Source organism: Bos taurus, chromosome 21, assembly GCF_002263795.3.
Source record: "Bos taurus isolate L1 Dominette 01449 registration number 42190680 breed Hereford chromosome 21, ARS-UCD2.0, whole genome shotgun sequence".
Taxonomy (NCBI): domain Eukaryota; kingdom Metazoa; phylum Chordata; class Mammalia; order Artiodactyla; family Bovidae; genus Bos; species Bos taurus.
In genome coordinates this window covers 58,341,241-58,362,352 of record NC_037348.1, presented here as the reverse complement: position 1 = coordinate 58,362,352, position 21,112 = coordinate 58,341,241, and the positions used below count along the sequence as shown (strand labels likewise).

The following is a 21,112-nucleotide window of genomic DNA, read 5'->3' as shown; positions in this document are numbered from 1 at the left end:
GGTAAACTGTGGGCCACTGATGCGAGCATCCCCACGGGCTGCTGTCTATAGCCTATTTGTGAGTGTTTACAGCAGCTTTGTTTACAAAAGTAAAAACTTGTGAACAGCTTAGGTATTCATCAACAGTTGAACAGGATAAACAAACTGTGGTATATACATATCATGGAATACTGTTCAGCTGTAAAAGAAAGGAACTATTTAAATATCCAACAGTGTGGGTGAATCACAAAAACACTGCTAAATAAAGGAAGCAAAAACAAAACAAAACAAAACAAAAACCCAGGCACTGCATGATTCCATTTATGTGAGTTTCAAGAACAAGCAAATCTAATCTGTGATTTTAGAAAGCAGAACAGTGGTTGCTTCTGGGGTCAGGACAGACTAGAAGGCGCAAGGAAGCTTTCTGGGCTGATGGTGATACTGTGTGTCATGACAGAGGTGTGGTTTACACTGGTGTATGCATTTGTCAAAACTGATCAGATGCTACACTTCAGATGGGTGTATTTCACTATATGTAAATTATACCTTGATGATTCAAACAACAACAATATCATCAATAATAATATAATAATGAAACCACCCATGGCAGCCTTTGGGAAATTATTCACTGAATCCCCACATACTGTTGCACTCTTCATGGTGCCTATTATTAAATCTAGGGCATAGTTTTGATTCTGTTACACATATTCACATGTCTTGAAGAACCATCCCGAACTAATAGTGTCTATATAAACTCCACCCTCTCCCTCTCCCCTTTTCTCTTTCCCTCACTTCCATTCCTTTTGCAATTCCAAGCAATTCTTCCCAGTTGGATGTAGGTCTTCCAAAACCTCTGGGGTAAAGCTATATGATGTCTCTGCTTTTCTCAGAGCAGAGCAAACCGACTTTGTTGCAAGCTTTGTCTGTACATGGGTCCCCTCACTCAGCCTGTGCCAAAGGGAAGGACGCGTTCTCCCCAAGGACCCCACGGACTGAGTAATGACAAGGGAGGTCCTGCAGCAACCCCTGTCAAATGCTCTGTCAATGACTTTTTCAAATTGTGGCCACTGTGCAGGCTGAGACGCTACCGGTACCCACCACAGGGACCAAACCCAAGAAGAGAGAAAACTTGAATCTTGCCAAAAAAAAAAAAATAGCTTAAGAAACTGATGTTGACAGGCCTCCCTTTCTCTCCTCCCTGTCCCTGCCCTGCACCCCGTGTGCTCTGTGAGCCCAACTCCTCACTCCCACCTTCAGAGGAAGCAGATTTAATACCCACGCTGAGAGAAGATGTTCTGTTATTTTTCATGGGAAATTAAACCCGACCCTGCTGTCAGTTAGCTCATGCCCAGGAAGGATGGATAGCCCAGGCTGCAGTGCTTAACCCCAGCTCAGAGCACGTCACCTGGCTGGGGGCCAACCATGATGTCACCTGCCACTGGGTGGGGGTGGGGGTGGGGACGGCAGGACAGGTTGGAGAGGCTTCATCTGGGTGATGGATGGCGGCGAGGCCAGCCTTGGTGTCACCTACAATGGTTCACCCCTGACACCAGCTTGGACCCACACATCCAGGGGACACTCAGGCTGCTCCTGCCTCTTTCAGCTCCCAACGCTACCTCGTGTCCCGCGGAGGAGAGCTGGTGGTCGGGGCTGGTGATCGTCATCGCGGTATGCTGTGCCTCCCTGGTGTTTCTCACTGTGCTTGTCATCATTTGCTACAAAGCCATCAAGAGGTGAGTATTCACCCAGCTCTGGCGCCAGAAGGGACTCAAACTGGGCTCAGGGCTCCTCCACCCTCCTCCATTCGTTTTTGTTTTTTAATAATAAAAATTGTCAAGCATTTAAGAAGCAGAAAGAATGTACAAAGATCACCCACCTACCTTTACCCTGATTCAACAGTTACCAAGATCTGGCTAATATTTACTGTTTCCTGTTCCTTGTATCTTTTTCTTTGCTGAAGTATTTTAAAGTTGATCTCAGATATTATTCCCCTTCCCCCCCCCCCGTCATTTTAGGGGGTTCTATGAGCATTTGACGAGCACCAGTTATATGTCAGGCTGGAGGCAGGATAAAGCTCCTCTACCCACTGCCAGGGGCTCACTCCAGGCCTGGGAGGATGGAAATAATTCTTGCAGGGTGGGTGACGAATCCCCTGGAGGGGGCACCATGCTGGTTTGGAGCTGGAACTAGGTTTTGGAATCTGATCAAAATTCAGACTCCAGTTCAAGCTGTGTGACCAGGAGGAAATCACCTTTCTGGTCCCCAGTTTCCCTATCAGTAAAACGGGGGTAAAGAATAATGATCTTGCCCCCAGGGAGTGGTGAGATGCCCTCTGTGAATGGTCTGCACAATATGTAGCAGTGCTACATGGTCAGCAGTGCCTGGCATAAGTGTGTGCTCACCAAGAGCTGCACCAGCTTTCACTGTCTCCATAGTGGAAGATGGAAAAAGGATGAGAGAGAAAGGAGCGAGGTTCTCTTGGGAGAAGGAGAAGTAGAAATGCCTCAGAGAAGGTCTTCTGTGAATGCTTTGGCCAACTGATGCGAAGAGCTGACTCACTGGAAAAAGACTCAGATGCTGGGAAAGATTGAGGGCAGGAAGAGAAGGGGGAAGTAGAGGAGGAGATGGTTAGATACCATCACTGACTCAATGGACATGAGTGTGAGCAAACTCTGGGAGGTACTGAAGGACAGGGAAGCCTGGCATGCTGCAGTTCGTGGGGTCCCAAAGTCAGAGACAATTAGTGACTGAACAACAACAACAAGGCTGGGTTTTGAAGGATGAATAGGAGTGCTCCCAAAGGGTCATGAATGAACCAAACAGCATATTATCTTTCAGTAACACTTGCTGTTATTTCTCTTAACTACCATCTCACTTTGATGCTTTTGAACTGTGATGTTGGAGAAGACTCTTGAGAGTCCCTTGGACACGAGGGAGCTCAAACCAGTCAATCCTAAAGGAAATCAATCCTGAATATTCATTTGAAGGACTGATGCTGAAGCTGAAGCTCCAATACTTTGGCCACCTGATGCAAAGAACTGACTCATTTGAAAAGACCCTGATGCTAGGAAAGATTGAAGGCAGGAGGAGAAGGGGACGACAGAGGAAAAGATAATTGGATGGCATTACTGATGCAAAGGACATGGGTTTGAGCAAACTCTGGGAGATGGTGAAGGAAAGGGAAGCCTGGCGTGCTGTAGTCCATGGGGTCGCAAAGAGTTGGACATGACTGAGTGACTGAACAACACTATCTCACTTTGCCTTTCAGACAAGGTTATCAAGCACCTTGTTGAGTTGGGGTCTGAAGCTCAACATTGTTATTGTTGAGGCCTGAGGCCGAGGTGTTACAACACAGAACCTCTGGCCCCACCCCTCTATTTCCAGTTCTTAGCCTTCTCCCAAAAAATGGCCTCCCTGGCCTTGGGGGACGTTCAGTCAGTCAGTTCAGTGGCTCAGTGTGTCCGACTCTTTGTGACCCCATGGACTGCAGCACACCAGGCTTTGGGGGACTTTAGGGGACAATATAATCAAAAGAGGAACAATAATGTTGCTTGCAAAATACCAGAGGATTTGTTAATATGTTTTTAAGAAAGTTTTTTTTTTAATTCCCTAAGACCCAAAGTTAAAGGATCTCTATTGAGCAATCATAAGACCAAAGTTATTTAAACTTTACCCTTTTAATCAGCTGTTCTATGTGGTTTCACTTTAATAATTCAAGAGCAGAAAGAGTAAACTATCAAGTTGAGTTTATTTTTGTGTATGGTGTTAGAAAGTGGTCTAGTCTCATTCTTTTACAAGTGGTTGACCAGGTTTCCCAGCACCACTTGTTAAAGAGATTGTCTTTAATCCATAAACTATCAAGTTGAGAGTCTTAAAACCTGCATGTGGTCAGGCACCCAGGGCGAAGGGCCGCATCAGGCCAACAGCCGGGACCAGGCAGGAGAGGCAGGAGTCATGTGAACCCTGATGTGGATGAAAAATCGTTTCAGCTGAGAGCCTGCTGCAGCGGGAGGAGGATTTTAAGAAGCAGAGCAGCGCAGGCATTCAGAAGCGCCAAGCATCAGGAAGCCCCTGTGATGGGGGTGGGGATGGGGAAATGGGGGGTGGGGGGTTGGAGATGAGGGTGGAGGGAGGCTGGAGGAAGCCCCAAGCCCGATGGGGATGTGGTTGTCCCACCAGCTGTAGCTGCTGGCCCATGATTCAGCAGACACAGGGAGCCATTGAAGGTTTTAGGGCAAGTGTTCAAGATCCACCCGGGGCACTGCCAGAGAGTGGGGGCACTAGTCCCCTCAAGGACCCCCTTCCCTCAGAGACAGGCTGCATCATCCTTTCTTTTTTTTTTTAAGATTCTTTTCTTTCCCATATAGACCATGACAGAGTACTGAGTAGAGGTCTGTGCTATACTGTAGGTCCTTGCACGCTATGTTGCTTTAGTTGTATCCAACTCTTTGCCACCCTATGGGTTATGGCCTGCCAGGCTCCTCTGTCCATGGAATTCTCCAGGCAAGAATACTGGAGTGGGTTGCCATGCCCTCCTCCAGGGGATCTTCTTGATTCAGGGATCAAACCCACGTCTCTTATGTCGTTTGCATCGGTATGTGGGTTCTTTACCACTATCGCCACCTGCGAAGCTCTGTAGGTCCTTATTAGTTATCGATTCATATTTTATCTATAGAAGTGTGTATATGTCAATCCCAGTCTTCCAATTTATCACTCCAACCCACCCCCTGGTGGGTTTCCCTGGTGGCTCAGTGGTAAAGAATCCAATGGCCAATGCAAGAGACGTGGGTTCCATCCCTGGGTCAGGAAGATCCCCTGGAGAAGGAAATGGCAAGACACTCCAGTATTCTTGCCTGGAAAATCCTATGGACAGAGGAGCCTGGCGGGCTACAGTCCATGGGGTTGAAAAGTGTCAGACACGACTTAAGCGACTGAGAACAAACTTATTAAAAAGATGAGGCATGCATCTTTTTGAATTATGGTTTCAAAATGCATCATCTTTTTAATAAACTGAGGCTCTTCCAAAAGATATGCTTCTGCCTCCTCTCTGCTCCAAAACTCTCCTGAAGAAACAGGCTACCTGCTCCAACAGTAGGAGGACTGGGCAAACCTAACAGGTGAAGCAGCTCACTTGGATGTCTCCGCTCTGGGCCGTGTCCGCCGCGTCTGTCCTGCCGGGCTTTGTTTCAGCGGAGCTGGGGGACTCCCGGGAAGGCGAGGGGAGGCACCACCCCACCTCCAGTCAGAGCACCAGAGAGCCTCCCTTGTCTCCTTCCACAGGCTCTGGGTCTTGGTTCCCGAGCCTGTCAGCCGCCTGGAAAAACAGATAACTCACTTCAGATGGCTCAATGGATCTCTTCCAAGGCGTGGATGGGACGCCTTCCGGGGTGTGGGCGGGGCTTCCTCACCAGGGGTGTGGGCGGGGCTTCCCCCTACCGTGTGGGCGGGGCTCCAGCTAAAGGAATGGGCGGAACTCCCCCCAGGGGCTTGGGCAAGTCCTGAGAACAATAGAATTTCTGAAGAATTTCACGAATAACAGAGGTGCGAGCTGTTAGCAATCCCAGGACAGAGGATGGACGCAGTACCAGGGAAATCTACAGGGCCTGGAGACTCAAAAGAGGGGCTGATCAGCAGGACCTGTGGTTGGAACTGCTGGAGATGCAGCCCTAAAAAACAAGTGCGGGGAGAAAACGCCCCAACCTTTCTCCATGCTCCCAGATATCCTGAGGTGCCGCCCACTGGCTGAAACAGGGGAGCCCAGGAGATACCTACAAAGGTGTCGGCACCCCGACCCATGTAGTAAATGGAGCGCAGTCCTTTTCTGCCTTGGCGCCAAAATGTGCATCCTCTTCTGGGGCAACACGCAGCCCTCTGCCTGTCCAGATCCTCACGGTCCAGAGAGGGTGTCCCTGGCGTCCTAAGATGGATAATCAGTGTCAGGAGTGGGTGCTACTCGCGGCCAGTGGAGGCAACAATAGAGTCTGGTTCTCCCAGAACCCTCCTGGAAGGTAGCTTGACCTGGGGAAAATGGATCAGCCCCTTGTGGGCTGCGGAAGGAGGAGGCAGCAGAAGTTACACCCAGTGCGGGACAGCAAACGCCCCTTCCCTGCTCCCCCAGCCGACCTCTGTAAGAGATAGCCTGGCCAAGCAGCTGTCTGTGTGCATTTCTCTCCAGAGTAAATGGAGGATTTCTTCCTCACAGTCAATTCTTTTTGGTTAATAATTCATCTGAAACATGCCTTTTCTCTCAGGAAACAAAAGCATTGCATGTCGCTGTGAAACCATTAGAAGGGAAATTCAGTGATAAACCCTGCTTTCTTAAAAAAAAAAAAAAAAACAAAAACACCCTCTCACAGCCTGGAGTCCTAGTGGAGGACTTCCTAGAGATCTTTGTGAATGGCCGCAACACAGCCTTATGGAGCCAGATTGCTGGAAGGATGGTTCTAGAATCAATTGCAATGGAAATGAGGTGATTCTGCAGGTGCCAGCTTGGCTTGGTATGTGGGGTGTGGCCTTGGGGAGGGGAGGAAACTGGGGAGCAGATGCAGACAGAGCACCCCCTCCATGCCCTCTCTAGTCATTGACCTTGATAGCAGGAAGGTGGGGTGTGGTTAGCACTTTCTACATACAGACCCCACTTCCCAGGTGGCACTGGTAGGTAAAGAATCCACCTGCCAATGCAGGAGACATAAGAGACACCAGTTTGACCCCTAGGTCGGGAAGATATCCTGGAGGAGGAAATGGCAACCCACCCCAGTATTCTTGCCTGGAGAATCCCATGAGCAGAGGAGCCTGGCAGGCTATGGTCCATCGCAGAGCCAGACACGACTGAAGTGACTTAGCGTGCATGCACACACACACACACTCAGTGGATCAAATTTCATCTTGTGACTCAATAAACGTTCCCAATGTCCCAGCTCTGCTGGGTGATAAGATGCTCAGGGGGTATCCAGGTTGGGGGAGCTCAGAGGAAGGGAACCTCACCCAGACCAGGGCCCCTGAGAAGTGTTTTTGGAAGAAGATGGGCATCCCATGTGTTAACCAGTGGGACTAACACATGCAGTAGCCCCCAAGTCCCTGTCAATAACCCGAATTCTGGAGACTTCCCCACCATGGGAGGCCCACACAGTTTGCATTTCAGTGGCTCATTGCCCTGGCATTGGCGTGAACAACTTCTTTATCCGCAGGCCCAGGATGGTCAGGCCCCAGGCTCTCGGGTGTTCTGGATGTCATGCTCCATCCAGGCCTCCTCCCCACCCAGGGTCTGGCATGTACCTATCATCAGACCACAGGACGGCCTGGAGCTGTTTAAAGAACACAGGACTGGGTATCCAGAGCCCTGCATTCCATTCCCAGCCCCAGCCCAGTTCAGTGGGTATCATTGCCCTCATCTATAATGTGGGGGAGCCCTCCTAGTCTCTACTCAGATCCCTGAGCTTTTGTTTCCTGGCCCTGGGATGTTGGGAGGACCAAGGCCACCGGGTCCTTCTGCTGCCAGATGTGTAAATACTGGGCCAGGTGCCAGGGCTGTGCTTGGCCTGGGCACTCTGGTAGTGGGCACTTCCAGCATAGCCCCTGGCCTCACTGCCCACACTTCTGCAAGGACACCTGTGTGTTAATCAGACCCACCCCACCCACCCCTGCAACAGTTCAGTTCAGTCACTCAGTCATGTCTGACCCTTTGTGACCCCATGAACTGCAGCACGCCAGGCCTCCCTGTCCATCACCAGCTCCCAGAGTCCACCCAAACCCATGTCCATTGAGTCAGTGATGTTATCCAACCATCTCATCCTCTGTCGCCCCCTTCTCCTCCTGCCCTCAATCTTTCCCAGCATCAGGGTCTTTTCAAATGAGTCAGCTCTTCGTATCAGGTGGCCAAAGTATTGGAGTTTCAGCTTCAACATCAGTCCTTCCAATGAACACACAGGACTGATCTCCTTTAGGATGGACTGGTTGGCTCTCCTTGCAGTCCAAGGGACTCTCAAGAGTCTTCTCCAACACCACAGTTCAAAAGCTCAATTCTTCAGCGCTCAGCTTTCTTTACAGTCCAACTCTCACATCCATACATGACCACTGGAAAAACCATAGCCTTGACCAGACGGATCTTTGTTGGCAAAGTAATATATTACAATGGGAGCGTCGTGTCTGGAGGGAAGACCACGGTTCTGTGAGCAGGGAGGAGGAATCTTGTCCACGGTGAGACAAGGACAAGCTCCAAGTTGCACGGTGTCCACTGCCCGGGTAGGAGGGCCAGGGAGCACCCCGCAGGCATGAGGACTCCCAACACTGAGGCCGCTGTCCTAGGTGGGTTTTGTGGCCTCCGCCCTTCATCCGGAGAAGAGACCTGTGTGGCGGAGACATGGCCCCACCCCTCCCAGGCCCCTCCCTGGAGTCATCCCCACTCCCCAGGCACCGGAAGAGCTCCCCGCCTCCTCTGGCTGCGCACAGCATGGGTCCTGCACCCTCTGCCATCGATTAGCCATTAAGTCACTTGACAGCCATTTCCTTCTAATTTACAGGGTATTGGCTGAAAGACCAATAAAAGGCTATGGAACAGTTTGGCGGACCCTGCAGGCCGCTGATTGCAGACAATGAGCAAGCCTGCGGCTCCTGGGAGCAAGCGGCAGTGTGTGCGCGTGCCCGAGCGTTCCCGGGCACGCGCGTCAGCTTTTTGTGGTCAAGTTGCTTCCAGTAGAACAGGCACTTTTGAACACCCAGGTCTGTTTGACGGGCCTTAGGACCCACTGACTGGCACAGCCTGCTCACACATATTTATTGAGTACCTACTGTGTGCTGGGGCCTAGACTAGGCGTTGGGGATGTAGTGATAAACAAGACTGGATTCCTGTTCACCTCCTCCAACTGGGGGAAGCAGATCAAACATATACACACCAGCAAATTAATAAATGAACTGTTTTAAAAGACTATGAATGCTATGAAGAGGGGAAAAATGAACCTCAGGGTAATGAGGGAGAGGAAGAGAAGGGGGGTAAAGCGAGGTTGCTTCTTCCATTCCAACTGTCAGGAGTATCATGCGTGACCCTTGAGGGGGCTTTATGGTTGGAAAGTATGGTTAGGGCTTTGAATGTTCATGATCACTTTTTAATTCAATTTTTTTTTTACTAAAGCAATACATGCAAGTAATTAAAAAAGTAAAATGAGCCTCAGCCTATTCATAAAACCAGAAGCCCCCTGAGTGTCCCTCTTTCTCCCCCAAATCTCATTTGTAAGAGGCAACCACTTTTTAAAAAATATTAATTTACTTATCATTTGGCAGTGTCAGGTCTCAGTTGTGGCGCATGGTCTCTCCTGGTGTGGCCCAGGCTTAACTGCTCTGTGGCAGGTGGGGTCTTAGTTTCCTGATCAGGGATTAAACCCAAGTCCCCTGCATCGCAAGGTGAATTCTTAACCACTGGACCACCAGGGAAGTCCCAAAGGCAACCATTTTTGAGTGTTAGCTGTTTCTTCTGGTATTTCCCTCCATGTTCTAAGTGATATGGATACTCTACATTTTCTGTTGATTTTAAACATTATCCACTGTATCCATTATCCATTTTTCACTATAGAAGGTACAAGATTTAGAAACTAATACTACTCTGAAATGTAAATACAAAACACCTGCCCTCTTCCCAACTGCTTCCTCGAGGTTCCTTCAATGAGTGGATCAACGACTACCCAAGGTCCCCTCCGTATGACACTGTATAAATATTGTTCACAGCTGAGTCATGTAGTGTACTATGATTAGCTTCCTTCTCTGGAGTTAGCAGTGCCTTCTCCCAATATGTTCAGATACATTAGGTGATCAATTTGTCAGTTCCGTGTTTGTCTTGGAGATTCCGTCCTCCTCTCCAGGTGGATGGTAGCTCTCTCGGCTTGATGTGCAGCCATTGGGCTATCGTTGTCTTCAGCAGCTTTCCAAGCCTCGCCTCTGGGAACTTGCCACACTCGGCTCTCTCCCTCCCCATCTCCCACTCCAGTTCTTCCTTTCTTTAGCTTAACTCCATCATAGAAGATTTTTCCAAGGTCTTTCCTGAATCATAGACTCAATAGCAAATCAGTCAGTGAAGTTAGTTTTCTTTTTAGGATTTACATTATTTGGGGAGCTTTGGGGTGCCCCAGCAGAGGGTTAGCTCTTACTGAGTGTGTGGCAAGTTGAGAAGCCATGGTTCCTCGGGCAGCTGGGAGACTGTAGAGGAGGGCAAGAGAGATCCCTGTGTTGTCTGAGCCAGAATACGCCTCTGTGGTCATAGGAGGAAGCTGTAGCTCAGGTCACAGAGGTTTCCAGCCTTCCTCTCACATTCTTTGAGGACTCAGGGAGCTGCCCTCCTGGCTTCCAGCTGAGTCCTTACTGCTCACTCAAGACCCAGCTCAAACACACCTCAGTCATGGGGCCCTGGGCTGGGGTTGACCTTTCTTTCTTGCCAAGTTCTTTGAGTTGTAACTCTCCCTTGATTTGCATTTCTGCTTTCTGCTCTTAGGTAAGTTAAAAACAGTTGGTGTTTGCATGTTTGTGTGCTTGTGCACAAGTGTGTGAGTGACTGTGTGTGCACACACACACACATTAGAGGGGGAAGCTGTCGTCCGGTCTCACCCATGTTGTCTGTCCCCCACAGCGCCTGGCATGTGCCTGGCAGGTAGTAACTCTTCCGTGACTTTCTGTGTCATGAATGGAAGCTTGTTGTGTAGATTTGAGAAATTCCACCTTTAAAACTGACTCATGGTAAAGAATCCACCTGCAATGCAGGAGATCCAGGTTCTATCCCTGGGTCTGGAAAATTCCCTGGAGAAGGAAATGGCAAGCCACTCCAGTATTCTTGCCTGGAGAATCCCATGGACAGAGGACCCTGGTGGGCTACAGTCCATGGGGTTTCAAGAGTTGGACATGAGTGAGCAACTAACACCTCTCTCCAAGGGGCCTGGGTGCTGTGGTAGGTGATGAAATCCCCTCCCAACAGTAGGAGGCAGGCTTAGGGGCCAGCTTCTCTGTGTGCCTGGGATCCTTGGTGCAGTGGGGCCGTGGAGCCCAGTGCTGGCAGATGGAAGACTCAGACAAGTCCCTGCTGCTTAGACCTTTCTATCCCCAAGAAACTCCATTCTCTTGGAACTCAGCTCTCCAGATACACTGGGTCAAGGTCATGGGGCAGTGTAAGGGGATAGATAGCAATTCCTCATACAAGGAGTCCTCAGTGGCTCCCACTGCACTCAGAATAAGATCCAGAGGCCTTGTCCTGCCAGCCGGTTCCCACGAAAGACCCGAGTCCCAGAACCTCTGCAGCACCATCTTTCAGCTGGCTCAACAGACATGACTGAACATGGAAGCCCTGGGCAGGGGGTGGGGATAGGGGCAGTGAACACAGGGGGCTCAACTGAGTGGGGCTGCTCATCAGCCACATGCCTGGCTCACCTTCCCTGGTGATGGCAGAGGATTCGGGGCGAGAAATGGGGTGCTGCTTCTCATCTTCAGGGGACACCCAGAGGCCCAGAAAGGCTGTTTTGCTTTTTGTTTTTTTTTTTTGTTTCTTGACCCAGCTTTGGAGAAGTCTGCGGTGTACAGAGGTGTCTCATGGTGGAACTCTGTGTATGTGAGTGTGCATGGATGTGTGTGTGTGTATGTGTGTACAATGCATATGTATGCATGTGTGTATAGGCATGTATGAGTGTACATGTGCATGTCTGTGTGGATGTGTGTTATTGAATGTGCATATGGGCATGGATGTGTGTGTAGTGTGATGTAGTGTGTGTGTGTGTGTTGGGGGTAGTACTGAGGTCCAGCCCCGGTTGGATCCAGGGATTCCCTCAGGATGACGGCGTCGGCGATTAGAATAGCGATAGCTTAATTAAGTATTAATTAGAGATATAAAGAGTGGTTAAATAGGGATAGCTCAGTGAGAAAATTCAGTGGAGAAAAGAGGCTGAATAACTTGGTTTACGTGGAAAACCAATAAAACTCCAAGACAAGAAGTTTGCGTCACCTACGTAGGCCGCAGGCGTCCTCCCGTTCTCCCGAAGGAGAGGAGACACCAAGGCCTCCCCGGTCAGATCTTAGAAGCCCAGGCAAAATTAGTAGGCTTGACGAGCCTCCACATTCCAGATGGGAATTCAGCCAGAAGGTGAGAGAAAGAACGACATGGGGAGACCAAGCTTCGGTGAGCAAGGCCCGTAGCTTTATTTTCAACAGGGGCTTTTATACCCTAAGTTGCACACAGAGGATAATAGGGGGTGTGAAATCATGCAAAGTCAGCAGTCTTTGATCCTTATCGAAACCAGGGTTTCTTTTCTGCAAACTTATCGTATACAAATGGTTTAGGTGATTTACATCATCTTCTGGCCAGAAGGCCTGTTAACATTTTATGACTCTGACAAAGGTTTGTCGACCATAAGACTTATTTTCTCTAAGAGTAATTATTTTAAAGTTTGGCGTCATCCTCCGAAGGTGTTAGATAAAGTTGCATTCCTATAGGGCAAAGGTGCAGTGGGTTTACAACAAAGGAAAGAATTTATTACCTTAAGGGTCTAAAGTTGTTAAAACCAAGGCCACTACTTATTTTTTCTACATACCAACTATATTAATTAATACACTTCCAAGGATACAATACAGGGGATGTGGAAACTTGGCAGCAAACATTGGCTCAACAATGAAATCTACTAGTTTTATTCTAACAATTTCTAACTCTCCGAGAGGCTCTATACTATTTGAATATCTTAAGCTTCCCGTGCCTTTCACTGTTGGGAGACTGTAAACAATCATATGCATAGCTGTAGGAGTCCGGGTAAACCTGTCAGGCGAGTTAGAGAGCCATCTGAGGGGTTTGTGAACTAAAACACTCTTGTCACGCCCAGGAACTTTATTAACTGGATCTGTAAGTTAACTCTTTTTCAGAGAGAGAGATGGTGGTGGGGGACAGCCCCCCGTAAAGTCAGAGGAGTAGGTGAGAGCACAAAGCAGGAAAGTAGGCAGACTCTGGTTTTGGGGGTAGATGCTCGAGAATTTCCAGGGGGACTCCTGAGGCTCGATCCTGCCTTTGCATATGTTGAGCCTCCTTCCTCATGACCTTTGCCACGGGCGGAGTTCTTCACGCTGGCTCCTGGCAGGGTAGGCCATGGGGGGAGTCTGAGACCTTTAACCTCATGTCGCTAAGAACAGACCCTCAGTGGGCTGCAGGACACAAGAAACGAGCCAGCAGCCTCTACTCTCAGGCTCTCCGAGCTGTTCTTTGCCTCCAGCTCCCCCCACCCCTCACAGAGCAGGGGGCTGAAGGGGGAACCCATTACAGTGCTGTCAACAGGAACCGCAAGGAGGTCCTGGCTCTCCCTGCCTGGGCATTCTGCTGGTGGCGAGCCATTAGGGCCACCCTCCAAGCAGAGAACATGGGACCCCCAGGGTGGGAGTTTTCTCGAGGTGGGAGGCCCCGCCCCACGGCATTTGGGAATCAGACGTGGAGCCAAGGAAAATCTCACTTTCCTTTTTCTTGGTTTTAGGAACCAGGCCATGTAGGCAGCCGTGTGTGCCCAGCTTTTCCTGCACCCAGGCAGACGGGCCTTTCTCTGGTTTAGCAGGAACCCCCTGGTGGCTCACAGGGGGCCGTGCTGGGTCCCCACCAGCCGCCCTAGCACTCAGGAGCCCTGCAGGGTGCACATTAGGTAGGAAGTCTCTGCAGACTGGAGACCACTGGCAACAGGAGCAGCTCTGCACTGACCCTTTCCAACTGCATCATCCTGAGAACTAACATGACTTATGGAGCACTTACTGTGTGCCAGATGCTCCTTAAAGGGCTTGACATGCATTAACATATTTTTTAATCCTCCCCATAGGACTATGAAATGGACCCCGTTGTTGTGCCCATTTTATAGACCAGGAAACTGAGGCATGGTGAGGTTAAGTGACTTGTCCAAGGTTACACAGCCAGAAAGTGGGAGAGCTGGGTTTAGTGAGCTAGACATCTGCTTCCCAGCCCTTCTGCAGAATCACCCTAAAGTGCTGTGCTGAGAGAGAGGATGGGGATGAGGGTAGGTGTTCAAGGCAGAGCGTTGTCCTGCTGTAGGTAAAATTCCAGTGTCCACCAGGCTCCAGTGAATCGCAGAAGGGCTTCGGGGATGGGCTGGGGCAGCAGCCCAGGGAGCAGAGTGGCTGACAGCTCAGCTCCATAAGGGAGGGGAGCAGACCAAGTGTACTTCTCAGGAGAGCCCTTGGGACAGCCCATTCTCCCCTCGCCACGCCCAGGCTCTTGGACTGCTCCTGAGAGGTGCTGCACTAGCCAAAAGTTGCCCTCTTTGCTGGATGGAGCCCCACTGAGACCCCCTTTCCTGCCTGGGAAGCTGGCTGAGCCATTGAGAAGGCATTGAGAATCCCCCTGGGATTCTCTCCTGGTCCTGACCCCAGTGTCCCTCCAGCCACCATCCCCTCCACCCAAGCCCCAGGAATAGGGGTCTTGCAGCCAGCAGCCTGGCTTTAGAAATGTCTCCTCTCCTCCTGGCAAAAGGAATCCTACTCATTTACTACCCTCTCCCTAAAAAGGGCTGGAACTCTGTGCCCGCCAGGCTCTACCCATCTCCCTTGTAAGTTCCAGGATTCCTTCATCTTGGCATTATCTACCCTCAAAGGCCCTTAAGCCTCATCGCCCCTGTCCTTACCCATTTTAATTGACTTTTCAGACCTAGCCCAAGACTGAATATTTTAGGGAGAAAAGCAGAAAAATCTTTGGGCCCAGAGATTTTTGGGGGGAGAGGGGGCAGAGATTTTTGTCTTGATTTTCTGGAATTCTGATTCTGACAAAATCCCTCTATATTGATGATAAATTTAGGAATGTCAATTAAGTCCCTGCAGGGCCTCATGTTGGGGGCCACACAGGATCTCGCTGTAAAAAAATGCACCCCCCACCCCCAATTTTCCAGGTCAGGTAGACCTCACTGAGTCAGAAATCAAGCCCACACAGCAAAGTCAGAACTGCTTGAGGCCCCTGGAAAGGGGTGGGTGGGAGGGAGGAAGAGTAAGAGAAACAGAGGAAGAAAGGTCCTGGGGAGAGGGAGATTCAGAGTCTGTCATTTCCAGGAGCCCATCACAAACAAGGCAATTCATCTGAGCCTTTTCTGAGTTTCAGAAAGTGTCTGTGAGCATCTATAAAAATGGGGTTTGGGGGGCCCTAGAACACAGTATGTGCTGGATTAAAGCAAGATGACACAGGCTTCTGGGAGCAGGGTCCTGAGAACTTTGGGGAATCTCCAAGAGGAGGGTGGCAGAGGGCCTTCCCAAGGTGACTGGACCACAGGGCCCATTTGGGGATGGAGGGCAGAGAAGGCCTGCTTTATCATCAGGAGCAGCAGAATGGTGATTCAGTAGAAAGATGTCTGGGTCAAGACATGGTAGGAGTGAGTGGTGCTCCAAGCCCACCACAAACTGGTGGGGGTCATCGGGCAAGTCACAGCTCTCCCAAAGCCTCAGCTTCCCCATGAAATGAATCTCGCAACTTCAGGCCTGGCTTCTTCAGGAGACCATTGTGAGAGGGGACAAGACAACCTGTGGCTGCTCATCGTGTCGCCTCTGAACAGGCCTGGTAGTCCCATCCCCCTGAAACTACTGATAACTACCGCACAGACCCTCCCTCCCCTAAACTAATCGCCAACAGCCTTATCCCACAGGCATCAAACTGTCACTGCCTCCCAGTCCTCTCGCTGGGTTTGGGGAGGCGCTAGGGACATTTGAGAAGGCAGAAGCAATCAATCCCTAGGCTTTCAACGATGACTGTAAACATTCAGTTTAGTGAACACACAATGAAGGCCAGTTCAGGCTCAGCCCCAGCGTTTTTGGGGGATACAGGAGGTGACCGAGCTGTCACCTCTTGGGCCTCAGGTCCACCCAAGAGACAGCAGGATTGTACCATGGGGTCAGTCTACCCAGCATGTATGGCGTGGACCCATCAGGAGGCTGTGGTCACTCAGGCCTGGGGCCGGGAGCTAAAGCCCTTCTGAACCCCAAAAGAGAGGAGGTGGAATCCGAGCCAGGCTGGAAAGCAATGCTGCGAATTCAGTCTCAGCAAGTGAGCACAAGCCTTCTCAAAACTTCCCTCCCAGCCTTCCCCATGCCCAGCGTGCCTAGGAGGAATGGCTCCTGGGGCTAAAGGGCCTTTGAAATGAGCTTCCAGCGGTGCAACATGAAGTGTTTGAGAACCACGGGTGTGCACTGATTTAGTCTGGACATTCACCATCATCCTCACCACCATTTCCCTCTCTGCCATCACCATGACGATCACTGCCATCCACTACACCACCGTTTCTGTTACCGCTGTCATCACCACCATCCACCACCATCACCGTCACCGTCAGCACCGCTGTCCCCTCCACCACCAGCATCACCATCACTGTCATCACCACCATCAACTCCACCATCGTCACCACCACCGCCTCCCTTACTATCACCACCGTCTCCGCCCACCATCGCCACTGCCTTTACCGTCAATGCCACCACCCCTACCATCACCATCCCCACCTCCATCGCCATGACCAGCAACAGCACTACCACCACCCACCTCATCACATTTTCCTCTTGCCTTTGACCACCCAGAGATAAGACTACAAAGCCCAACCATGAGCACCTCGCCTCTTTTAACCCTCTGCACCCCCAATATTCATCTTCATGTCGATTTGCTCATATCAAAGAGATCAACCGAAGGCTGACCAGAGAGCATACCAAGCTGAGCATACATCGTGGTTTGTCCAGAACAGTTCCAAGTCACACCTATCTTCCCTGCTTTGTTATTCACTATGCCCTGGTTACCTGACACAGTATATGGTTACCCTATAACATAAGACCACAAGGACTAGCGCCCCAAGGAAGCTGACCTGGACCAGAGCCTGGTGGGGTAACTGGGAGGGTAAGATACGCCCCCACCAGCTGCTGATAACTAATGGGTGTGCCTGCCTCCCCCTCCTTTGCCTTCCCTACTCCTGCCCCCAGGAAACCCCTGAGAAAAGAGGAGAACGGCACTGGCGTTGCTGAGTACCCTATGACTTCCTCGCAGAGCAGCAAAGGGGTGGACGCGAACAGCGCTGTGGTATGAGTCCGTAGGCCCCGGACTGCTGGCCAGAGGGATGCCTTGGTGGTGCTGGTGCAGGCGGGAAAGCAGGTGGACACGAGCTGACACTGGGCTTGTCCAGGACTTCATCGCCTTGCAGGCTTCGAGCCTCCCAAAGGAGAAAGCCTCCTTTGCCCAGCCTCGCCCCTTGGTCAGCCCACAGCGCGGATGCTGCAGACACCAGGCTGAGCCAGCAGGCAGCAGTCTCTGGGGTAGCGCCGCCATCCGATGCCCCATATCTCTTCCTCGTCTTGTGTCTGATCCGTGGACTGTCCCCCGGCTGGTGCCCAAAGCACACACCCCAAGAAGGCCGGGAGCCTGTCTGCTGGGGCGAAGAGGTCCCCCCGCCCCTTTTGCCTAAAGGAAACCTCCCCTCCCCACCAGGAAGCCCACCTTCTTCTTCCCCGACCACACCGTTCCCGACAGAAGCCATGGGCACAGCCACGAGACGTCCCCGTTCAAAGGTGCTCCCACCCATCCTCCCGCCGCCCTGTTGCTGTCTCAGTCTTCAGGGCCTGCCTTCACCCTCCCATCTCCATCACAGGCCCCTGCCTCCTGACTCCACCACGGGGGGCTGTGCGCCTTGTCTGCAGAGTCCAGACTGAGCCGAGAAGCCCGTTACACCCCCGGGTGGGGTCTGACCGTCCAGGGCTAAACGACGCCCTAAACCCCAGGCCTGGGGCCCTGGAAGGACGGGGGCCACTACCCCTGTCCTCAGACTCACTCCCACACCTGACCCTCAGAGGACCTGACGCTTCCCTGTGAGCCAGGCCCTGCCTTCCCTTGGCAGAGGCCACCCCCGTGCCAAACCCACCACCGGCACTCCGGCCTGGGCCCCCGACGCTCCCTGAGGCCTGGTACTCCCCTGAGAGCCCTCAGGCCTGCCATCATCCCGAGGGAGCCAGTGTGCTTCTGTGGCTGCCCTGAATGTCCCTTGTGTTCTGAAAGTGCTGAGCCCTCTGGAGTGGTTGGTGGACGAAGGGAAGGAAAGGAGACGGGAGGAGAGGGACCCTCCCGGCCTGGTGACCCCGTCTACTGGCCGAGTGACCCCCACCTGCCAGCCTGTTTCGCTGGTGGCCAGTCACTCTGTGGGCACATCACTGGGGCCCCGGAGACAGCAGCCTTGTGCTTTTGCACTCCCGGAGGGTTGCAAGAACACTTCTGGCCCTTGATTCCCTCACCCTCCATGCACTTGCATGGAGGAACCCATCACAGCCAGCGGCTCCACTCTCTGGCTATGCAGGGTCCGAGCCAGGGACCCTGTCTGTCTCCCAGCCCACAAGTGTCAGCTGTTCTCTGGAGGGCGTCTGGGCCACAGGTGAGACTTTCACATCCAGGGGAGACTGACAGACTGAAAACCAATCCCCGTTTGGGCTGAACCTTGAAACATCCATCATCTGGCAGCCCTGGTGCCCACAGAGGTGTCTGTGTGCCGAGAGCAGGGGAGAAGGTGAATGCGCCCTGACCTTGGCCCAGGTCCTGTCGCCAGGTCAGTGACTGCAGGCTGAGGACAGGCCCCGGGCAGAGCCTCCAGAAAGGGTCTTCCCTTCTTTTCAGTGTTCCCCGTATGAGGATTGGGTTTGGCTCTGGACTGGCTTTTGCTCTCCCTGTGCGACCCCTGTGCACCTTAGCATGGAGCCACCTGTGGCCTTCCTCCCTGCCCCCACCCAGTGAGTACTCTGGTTCGTGCCCTCCACTTGCCAAGGATGCAGAGCTGAGTGACAAGCAGGCCAGAGGCTGTGGGCCCTCAGTGGGACAGACCCCACCCCAGAGTACTTTCCTCACTGCCTGCAGCTCCTGTTGAGTCCCCTGCCTGTTCCCTGAGCAGACACCCAGGCAGGATCCCAGGCTGACGCACACACTTTTCTGGGTCCAGAAGTGATGCGAGAGCATCTTTGGCCAGAGGGAAGAATCCTGGCTAAGCGGTCGTGGAGGCCTGGGCAGTCAGTCTGGGGGGACATTGAGGGAGGCTGGGCACACCCCAACTTTTGCAAAAGCTCACTGATCCCACCTTCCCCAACCTGGGCTTAAACCTGAGTGGCTCAGATTTTGCAATTAATCCTCCAGCCCCAGCCAGGCTCCCCAGAAAACCATCAGTCCTTCACTCTGGAGCTACTGTCTGCTTCCCTGGGGACACACAGCCCAGGCTCCGTGCAAAGCTAACATTTGCACATAAATTCCCCCAAATTGAGTTTGTCAAATCTCCTCTCACCCAGTCTTTTCTTCTTTACTAAGAAAAGACCCCAGTTTTTAAAAGAGAACAAACCCAGAACCGGCCATTTGGAAGACAGCCCTCACGGGTGCAGCGAGAGAGCCCCCATGGATTTTCAGCTTAATCAACAGAAGATCCCTAAAACCACCCACCCTGGTATTTGAGCTTAAACTTAAATTTCAGGAACGTATCTTCAGCCCCTCAACACGGACCAATCCTCAGGCTAGCCTGAACTTTCGAGAGTTCAGACTCTCGAAAGGAAAGGCACATTCCTCTTCTGCATTTTCTCAAATAGATATTTTTCGACCGTCTCCTGTCAAGCCCAGCTTTAGAATGGCATATAAGATCTTCCAGAGGTTTCAGGTGTTGCTTAGATGCTTCTAAAGCAAGTTTTGGAAGAAAGACTAATAGCTGTAAAAATAGACATATATATTATATACAGTTATATATATTTAAAGAGATATCTATCTATCTATATATATATAATTACTGTACTCTCTGAATCTGTACAAAGTATGATTTCAACAGCCCAGGTAGTGTGCGATATCTAATGCATGAATGTAAATACCCTCAGACCTGCCTTCCTCATGGTTGCTAAGAGTGCACGGGAAGAAGCCTCCTGTTCCCAGTTCTGTCTCAATGGACCAATACACACGTGGGTGCCCTCCTGTCCACCGCCGAGCCTCTGATGTCGATTCTGTGCTGACATGTTGTGCAGCAAGCAGGACAGGCAGCGTGGAGTGTGGGCTACATGCTGCTTACGAGGAAGAAAGCACCATGCCTTTTTATTTTCAATAAAAATATACTTATGAAGATGGCTGTCTGCTGTCATTTGTGGTGGGGGCTTGGCCCCGGGCAGAGTGGGAAGGAGCGAGCAGACAGTGCACAGGTGTGGTCCTCCCTTGAGGCCCTGCTACAGACCCAGGTACCTGGGATATGGCTGGTCTTGGTCCCTTGCCTGCCTGGTTTCTATATGGTTTCATCGTAATTCCCTGAGGTCGGCATTTATGGGGATTCCAAGGTACTCAGCTTTTCCCTCACCCCCCATCCGGCCACCTTGATCCTTGACTCAATCAAAAGGAGGCTGGTCAACCACCCTAGCTCGCCTGGGACTGGGAGGTTTTCCTAAAATGTCGAACCTTCGGTGCTGAAACTGGAAAAGTGCCAGGAAGATTGAACGAGCCAGTCACTCTCATTTGACAAGTTCTCGTGGGAATCATGGGGGGTCATGAACCCGCGGGCCACTCTGGAGGGGAGATGGCTAGAGCTGTGGCCAGTGGCGGGGCTCCTGCTATGTCCTTCTCCGGTCCAGACCTCGGCTCCCATGTCAGTCTGCAGCACCTCCTCACCCAGCTGCTCAGAGCGCTGTGGTGGCCGGCCCTGCACCCCCAAGCAGACAGGTCCCTGCCCTGCAGGAACAGTCCTGTTTCCCCGGACTTTTGGAGGAAAGGGGTTCCTCTCTGATTGGCAGGGCGAGATGGAGAGAGAAAGCAGCTGCCCTGCAGCCTCATCGGTTTTATCTGAGGGCTGAGACAACAGTTTGGACACAGCCAAGGTCACGCAGACACAGACAGTGGGTGGGGCTGGGGTTTGCATGCAGACATGAGTGTCTTCAGCACACAGCGCCAGACATGACTGAGGGAACCCCAGCCCAGACTATCTCCCCACAGGTGGGGTGCCGCAGGGCCCCATCTCCTCTACATGTGTCCCCACGGCTTCAGAGTCAGCTCCACGGAGGCAATCAGGAGGGCTCTGTGTGCCCAGAGTCGGGGGATCAGAGTGCTCTCCAACCTGACAGCTCAGGGGGATGTCGGCTCAGCACAGGGTCTCAGGAGGAAAGGGCCCATGTCCCA

General features: G+C 51.7%; 1 protein-coding gene across 1 annotated transcript in view; it reads left to right on the top strand.

Annotated features, from left to right (window-relative positions):
- The window catches only part of PRIMA1 (proline rich membrane anchor 1), a gene marked incomplete at its 5' end in the record, with an annotated part of 58,643 nt that extends 49,743 nt beyond the window's left edge, over positions 1-8,900 (top strand). The window contains 2 exon segments of the mRNA NM_001077487.1: positions 1,583-1,712; positions 8,499-8,900. Coding sequence (NP_001070955.1) covers positions 1,583-1,712; positions 8,499-8,574 — 206 coding nt within the window. The 3' untranslated portion in view covers positions 8,575-8,900.
- Between the last annotated feature and the right edge of the window lie 12,212 nt (positions 8,901-21,112).